General features: G+C 35.5%; 1 protein-coding gene across 1 annotated transcript in view; it reads right to left on the bottom strand.

Moving 5' to 3' along the window:
- Window positions 1-1,033: 1,033 nt before the first annotated feature.
- The window catches only part of egfr.L (epidermal growth factor receptor L homeolog), a 135,385-nt gene continuing 128,343 nt past the window's right edge, over window positions 1,034-8,075 (bottom strand). Inside the window, exons 21-28 of the mRNA XM_018267536.2 lie at window positions 7,801-7,956; window positions 7,604-7,679; window positions 7,054-7,200; window positions 6,228-6,325; window positions 5,288-5,452; window positions 4,999-5,046; window positions 3,827-3,926; window positions 1,034-3,289 (exon numbers count right to left, since the gene is read on the bottom strand). Of these exons, the coding sequence (XP_018123025.1) occupies window positions 2,919-3,289; window positions 3,827-3,926; window positions 4,999-5,046; window positions 5,288-5,452; window positions 6,228-6,325; window positions 7,054-7,200; window positions 7,604-7,679; window positions 7,801-7,956 (1,161 nt within the window). The 3' untranslated portion in view covers window positions 1,034-2,918. The remainder of the gene's footprint in view (window positions 3,290-3,826; window positions 3,927-4,998; window positions 5,047-5,287; window positions 5,453-6,227; window positions 6,326-7,053; window positions 7,201-7,603; window positions 7,680-7,800; window positions 7,957-8,075) is intronic.

Genomic DNA, 8,075 nt, shown 5'->3' with positions numbered 1-8,075 from the left:
TCTAAATTAATTTTAGTACTGTACTGTGTTTTGTACCAATAAATTCATCAAGAAATATATTAGATTTATAATGCCTTATCCTATGGTTTTCCAGCTACATACACAACATCATTCTGTTTCCATTTTCCATAACAAAACACACCTTCTTATTAGGAGGCCCTCACATGGACACATTCCCCATTTGTGACCTACAAACAGACAGCATCTGTTCACCTCAGTTGCTAATCCCTTATCAGTCTATTAATTGCGCTGGAAAGCCAATACATCTACCGGAACTGTATGATTAAAATATGAGAGAGTAGTGACCTTGAATTGGCTTCCTATGGAACTTGCACCTGTCCATTCTGTCTGCTTAACTCATGTGAAACCCACACAGCTAACTCAAAATCCAGTAGTGAAGTATGCGATTCCCAAAGCAGCTGCTAACACAAAAAAAATGATAGCATGATCATTGTTAGTAAGCATATTTAATGCTTACAGCATACAAAATTCTGCCATCGATTCCTAGTGTTTTTCAAATGAGAGCCAGGTCACTAAATGGTGTGACTATTTTATTTGTCACTTCCACCCCAAACATTATAAATAGAACCCTCACTTGTATTCATTGCGGACTACTTATACTGGTTCACAAGTAAAGGTATGGGACCTGTTCTCCAGAATTGTCAGAACCTAAGGTTTTCGAAATATTTTGGATCTTAAGTCAACTAGAAAATCACGTAAACATTAAATAAACCCAATAGGCTGATTTTGCTTCCAATAAGGATTATTTATATCTTAGTTTGGATCAAGTACAAGGTACTGTTTTATTATCAGAAAGGAAAGGGATATCGTTTATAAAAATTTGGATAAAATGGAGTCTATGGGAGACGGACCCCATACCTGTAATTGAGTCACAACATGCTCTACCATAATTTCACCATGTGCCAAAAAAATGGCAGTAAAATGTAGGCTGCATGGACATAAGGAAACACTTTTTTACATATTTCATTAGGCTCATGAAGATAAATTCATTGAGTGTCATGTGGACAGTGTATACGCCTCCCATTAAGACATGTTTTATTGAGGTTGATTAATGCCTTGCTAGCATTTAGCTTTTGGGTACATTTATATGAGGACATACACACAAAAAACATGCAATCAAATTAATACCAGGTCTGGTGGGGAATTATAGAAACTGATGGTCTAAAGCCCCTATATAAATCGCATCACAATTTAATAAAGTCAAAGGGCTACATTATTCTAAGTTGTGCTGAATTCTAATAATTCACAGCAAAAAAAAAAAGTTTGCCAGACCTTTAATAAATGTTTTGATCCCATATAAAATAAATGACATATAAAAGGCATTTCCCATATGCATATATCTTTAGAACTTACTTGTCCTAGCTGTTAGTACTAACTAACTAGCTAGTAAACTCACCATATGGTAGAATTTCCATCATTTTAAGATGCTTGTATAGGACATGTTTGTGCTCAGATTCAAATTTTTGATTTAATAAACACGATCAAATCGATACATCCTTTGAATACTAACATGGTTAAAGTGCCGACAAGAATGATTGTCTTTTTTAATGTTAATATATTCTGAGAATTGCATTTAATCTGGTATGATTATAACATTTTAGCAGTTTGGCCAAGGCTGTGTAAAAACATGATGGGCTGCATATGTTTTTGATAACTACACCCTTTATTAAAAGATTTGTCCACCAAAAAAGGTTTTTTTCTGCATAATGTAGCGAAACGTAACTTTAAAGTTTCCAACAAATATAAATTAAACATTTTCTGTGGATTTAGATTATTTAAAACTTTTCAGCCAATGGAGAAGTGCCTAATTATGGCCATACAACCTGTCATGTACCTGCCTGTCCATTTTTTGTCTTAAACCCGCTACTGGCAGGTGTAATTAAATTTAAGTAAATGGCAGGCTGCATGACCACTTTGAATAAGTGCCATTTATTTGTAAATGTAATTGCTATTGAAAGCAATATCTGTCTAGTGGTTTACAGTCTCTCTACTAATTTTGACTTGTGAATAAAAAAAATTGGGAAGAGAAACTGAAACAAGATAAGCAAACACTGCTTTCAATTGCAATTTCATTGAAACATAACTTTTAAACCACGGAGATATATTAATTAATGTATATCATAAATCTGCTTAGAAATACATTTTTTCCACTATGCAAAACACAGTCTGGGTGGTTTTAAAGACTCATAACAGACAGCTGACAAGACATACATGCATCTTGCTGAAGCAAGGCCAAGGGTTCCCCAAATGGCAGTGTCATTGGCTAGTGAGGGTGCTGTAATCCATTAACAGCGAGAGGAATGTGGATTCATAATTGTTAATTTTAGCCAAGGTTATTATTTTCTTTGGGTAGAACAAACAATATCTAGTATTTTGATCAACTGCCCTGCTGAGTACCAGTGATCAAATTGCCAAGTCAGTTGTCGAAATGTCACGGGAAATTTCTCGGATTTGGTTGAGTGTATTCTGTGAGTGGGGAAATCATTATCGTTCTTCCAAGTGTTACCACCAAAATGTGCTCCTCTGTGCGCTGACAGTTTTGCTATTAAAAATGAATCTTCCCAAAATGCAATCCAATATTTACAAAAAAAGGTGCTATAATTGCTATAACTTGTAAAAAAAAAAAATGAATTCAATGTTTTTTTGGTACGGAATAAAAAAAATATTTATATATATATAATTTCTATATAAAAGGTTTGCTGAAGCAACAATGAAGAAAACATTTGCCACGTCCAAGCTACTGTTCCACTAACCATCCATAATGTGCCTCCAATGTCCTGGCCAAAGTATACAAGTACTGTACATAAGTCAGTGGGTTCCATATCTTCGCAAAGGCCAAAGAAACCCATCTGAGTCCCCCAACAAGAGGATACCAGTAATGTTATCTGTCCTTGTGGTCATGCTGAAGCTTCAATATAATCGGTCACAGGTGCCAAACCCAAGTATTCAGGGTTTTGCGCTGCAGGAATTTTAAAATGTCCATTGGTTTTGGGTTCTTTTGGAAAGAAGTCCTGCTGATAGTCAGGGTTATCCAGGTTTATCTGAATGTTAGCCTTTTGGTCCCAGATAGAGGAATAATCAAAGTCAGTTTTAGGTACAAAGGTTTGGCCTGCGTTCAAATACTCTGGGTTGTTAAGGCCATTGCTGTGAGAATTCTGGTAAAGGTTCTCTTCAGGAGACACAGTATTCCCCGAGGGGGACAGGTTTTGATATACTGGATTTGTCTGTGTCTCGACAACTGGTTTTGGAACCATCTGATTTACATATTCTGAAAAAGATTTAAAACATTTCTGTAAGATTTGGTTTAATGTTCCTTTAGAATAGATGCTCTCATTACAGTAACTAATTATTATGTGTGAGTATGAACCTTCTCTGTAAGAGGATAAGATTTAAAGGTAATAATAAAAATATATCATTGTACACAGTGAGGGAATGTTGTTTTGGGATGCCCAACAACTGCTATATAAAATATAGCAAAGCTTTAAAAGTAAGACATTTAAAAGTAATATATTAATAATCTTAACCACTTAAAATGAATCCTCCAGTCCAGTTATATTTTTAAACTCAATCTAGACGAGGATTAATGCATTTCCTGCTGGACTGGACTGACCAATTAACACATCATGACAGCACAAAGTCCAATTTCAAACATATGTTGACTGTGAAAGCATGAGGCTGTCACCATACAGAGATGCAGTTTATTTGTTTTCCCTATGTGCATTTAGAACATGACACTCTTCCCAAGCCCAGCTGTGAACACATTTCCAAGGCTGACATGTTTCTCTCTTTTCTAATAAATACCAACCTGGCGCAGGCAGGAACTCATCATCAATGCTGTCTTCCAAAATGACTGTTGGATCGGTACTGTATCTTTGAACAAAGCTGTCTTCTCTAGCAGGCAGCCCCTGAATAACGTTATAAAATAGTAACAATAAATATTGACACTCTGCGAATGTTATATTTTGGCCTTATAAAAAGCAGTTCTTAAAATGTCTATATAATACATTATTTCCTGTACGGATTATTGCAATGATGGCTAAGCTCAGTGTAGGACTGGGACACCAGGGGCCCACCAAAAACCTTTAGACCAGGGGCCCACCCAAAAACCTTTAGACCAGGGGCCTACTCTAATTATTATTTTCTTCCTCTCCTCACTCAACCTCTATTCTCTTTTCTTTACATACTATAACCTATTATTCCAGCTATTTAGTCTCTTTATACTTATCGAAATAGCTAATGGCCATGAAATAAGCCAATTGTTAAGAAGCAGGAGGGCCCACTGATACCTGGGCCCACCGGGAGTTTTCCTGGTTCCCGGTGGGCCAGTCTGACACTGGCTAAGCTGTATCACTCCCAACAATCGTATTTTACACCAGATCATGGTTACAAAGGTTTTTTCAATTCTGCAAAGTATGAGTGATGGGGTGATGAGAATAAATTAAGGGGGGTTATTTACGAAATGTATCATATTTTTAATAAACCAAGCCTGACCAAACTCCCATCCACAATGTTATCTTATTTATCAATCGAATAACTTGAGAAAGTCAAGTCGGGAAAAAACTCGACAAATTAGAGGTAAAACCCTAATCGTATGAATTTTTCAGATTTGATGCCCGAATCGCTATATTATTCTGGGTTAGCACCCCGAATACCATTTTGGAATTATTAGAGGAAAACCCAGTGCAGATCACGATGTCTTCATATAAGGACATCTGCCATTAACTTCTACATGACCTTGACAGGTTTGAGATGGTGGATTTTCAAATTCTGACTTTTTGCAGCTTAGAGGTATAATAAATCTCAAAAAGTTTTTTTTTCTCTAAAAATTCTAATTTTTTCCCAAAAAATCTCAACCAGAAATGTTAAATAACGCCCTAAATGTTAGGTGTAAAATCGTTTACTTTTACTACCAACATGATGAATAAAAAATGAGACCAATCCTGCCCCATACCATAAAGGCTTATAGAGAAAACATACCCCGTTCCGAGTGATGCAGATGACAGGTGAGTTGTTGCTAGTAGAACTCTAAAATGAAAGAGACATAGAATCACTTTAAGAAAAAAACTTCTCTATAAACATTTCTAGTGAAGTAGAAAAAAAAGTACCATTATGTATTTGACTAGAAATCACAAACTATTTCCCCAACATCCCTATTATTATCATTCAATGTGCTATCTCTTGAATACCTATATATAATTTCCTACTAGTAACTAGTAACAAGCTGGCAATAAATGTAGAGCAGTAAGCAAAAAAAAATTTAAATTACCATTGTGCTTAGTAAAGGTGTTCTCGAATTAGAGGGACTAGTGAAGAATCCTTGGTGTGGCAACAGATACTCTTCAGCATCGACTATGTCACCTAGACCTGCTTCAACCAATGCAGGATGGATCTTGGATTCAACAGGGCTCGGCAAATGCATTCTATCATCCCCCTGTTGTATTAAAGAAAACATATAGTTATGGCCACATTATAATCTCAATGAACAAACATGGGGGATTCAAAGAAAGAGATGACAGCTAGGTGGCGTATGCTCCATTGTAACAGAATGGTGTTTTTAAGGTACGGACTACTAAAAAATGTCATAATCAGCTTGAAGCAAATGTCCCTCTTCCCTAACAGTACTGAAAAATAACCAAAATGTATTGATGATTTTTGGTTTACTTACAGTATATATATATTTTTTTTAAACTAAGATGGGGAGGGTTATTTACTAAAATCCAAATGTATCTTATTTTTTAAATAAAAAAAACATAACCAAATTCTAATACCTGATTTGACCTTATTTATTATTAAAAAAGCTAGATTTAATTGGTTTGGGCAAAAGCTCGATAAAATCGAGCGAGAATCCTAATTGTACATTTTTTTTTTCCCGAATATCTCCCTTTTTTTCTGGCTTATTCCTGGAAAGGTCAGATTTTCTGGCTAATTCCAATGCAGACTACAGAAACTTAAGCAACAGGATAGGGACCTCTGCCCTTGACTTATACACAGCCTCGGCAGGTCTGAGATGGCGGATTTTTGGATTCAGTCTTTTTGCTGCATATGGCTTTAATAATTCTCAAAAAATTTGAGTTTTCAAAAAAAACTGAAAAATTCGAGTTTTGCCCCATAAAAGCATGACCAGAGTTTAGTAAATAACCCGCAAACTCATGACTAGAACTAGTACAAGGAACTGGCATCCTTTCACTTTAAGTAGTAAATTTTACCTGAATGACTAAGTAGCGGGTTGGGTCACGAGCCATTTTGGTAAATTCAGCACTCAATTCCCGGAACTTTGGACGACTCTCTGCATCAATCATCCAGCCTAAGCACAAGTAGAAAGTACATTTTATTTGCAGTGTTCTTTCAAGGAATTTAAGATTAAGGGAGTGTTTAATCTATAAAAATGCTATTTATTTAATGAATTTCTCAAAAATGTGCATAACTTTCTTGAGGGCAGAATGTAAAGCATTTCTACTCTCCTATAATCTGAAAATCTTTCCTGCTGCACAATTTAGCACAAGAAGTCAGTGATAACATTTTAATATGTTACTGCTGTCAGATAATTCCTATTCCATCTTTATATAAAATGCATAACAGTAACTAGAGCATTTTCAGATAAACACAGCCATTTATTCATTATAAGTATGGGATCTGTTATCTGGTACCAGTTATACAGAGAGCTCAGAATTATGGGACAGCCATCTCCCATAGACTCCATTTTAAACAATAATTCACATTAAAAAAAAAGATTTCCTTTTTCTCTGTAATAATAAAACAGTATCTTGGTCTTGATCCCAACTATAATTAATCCTTATTGGAAGCAGAGCAATCCTATTAGGTTTATTTAATGTTTAATTTTTTTTGTAAATTGAAGTTATGAAGATCCAACAGGTCCAATACCTGGGTCAGAGTGGAATAATCATCCAGAAGAGAAAGGATAGGGATGGCTTGAACACAATTTTTCATTTCCAGGAAAATTATTTTCTTTCACTGGTCTAAATTAAAGTGCCTGTACATATATCAATCCATAACCACCCATTAGCAACTCACATTTGACCATAATCATATAGACATCAATGGTGCAGATTGGTGGTTGAGGAAGACGTTCCCCTTTTTCCAAAATGTTAGAAATTTCACTGGCTGGAATTCCATCGTAGGGCTTCAAACCAAATGTCATCAATTCCCACACCGTGACCCCTGGAGATTTGCCGAGAAAAAGAAGCTTTAACAATGACACTTTACAATCAATCAGTTAATGGAAATGTAATTTCACAATCCTGCCTTTCATAGGATGTAGTATTACCAAAATCTGTATGCTTACATATTACATAAAGGCTCCTCATTATACGTTGGTCCTACACTGCCTATAGGCGTATTGTATTTATCAGCAACAACGGGCAACAATGTGTAATTGAACAATAGAACTATGTTTACTTAGTAGTTCATTTTTGATTTGCTGGAACAGTAGTTTTAATTCTTATTCTTTCAATAGAATATAATGCAGTATTTACATACAATTAACTGCAAATGCCAAAATACTGTATTTTAATATGTCTTTTTTTGCGGCTGAATGATTGAGTGAAGTAGTCTAAATTCTTACCGTAACTCCAAACATCACTTTGATGGGTGTAGGTTCTGTGCAAGATTGACTCTAATGCCATCCATTTGATAGGCACCTAAGGATTAAATAAATATGATGAGTTTATGTCTCTAGGAAAACTGAAATCATGTTGATGAGGGTTTCCTTGGAATAATCAGAGTGCTAGGGACTTTACTGAATTATATACTACAACTTACTTTGCCCCCTTCTGCGTGATACGCTTTCTCATCTGCTCCCAGAAGCTTTGCTAACCCAAAATCTGTGATCTTGACATGCTGTGGGCCTTTAACAAGAACATTCCTGGCGGCTAAATCACGATGCACCAAACGTCTTTCTTCAAGATAATTCATTCCCTAAAAGAGAGAAATATTACTGATTTTCGAATTGGATTGCTGCTATATAAGTTGCATTTGTCTTAATTAGTTTAGTTCATTTATTCCTGGTTTGCATAGTTTTAAGTGTGCATTAGCAT

The sequence above is a fragment of the Xenopus laevis genome, chromosome 6L (genome assembly GCF_017654675.1).
Source record: "Xenopus laevis strain J_2021 chromosome 6L, Xenopus_laevis_v10.1, whole genome shotgun sequence".
Lineage (NCBI taxonomy): Eukaryota > Metazoa > Chordata > Amphibia > Anura > Pipidae > Xenopus > Xenopus laevis.
Note: the sequence above shows the minus strand (reverse complement) of the source record. Positions and strands in the feature narration are given on the sequence as shown.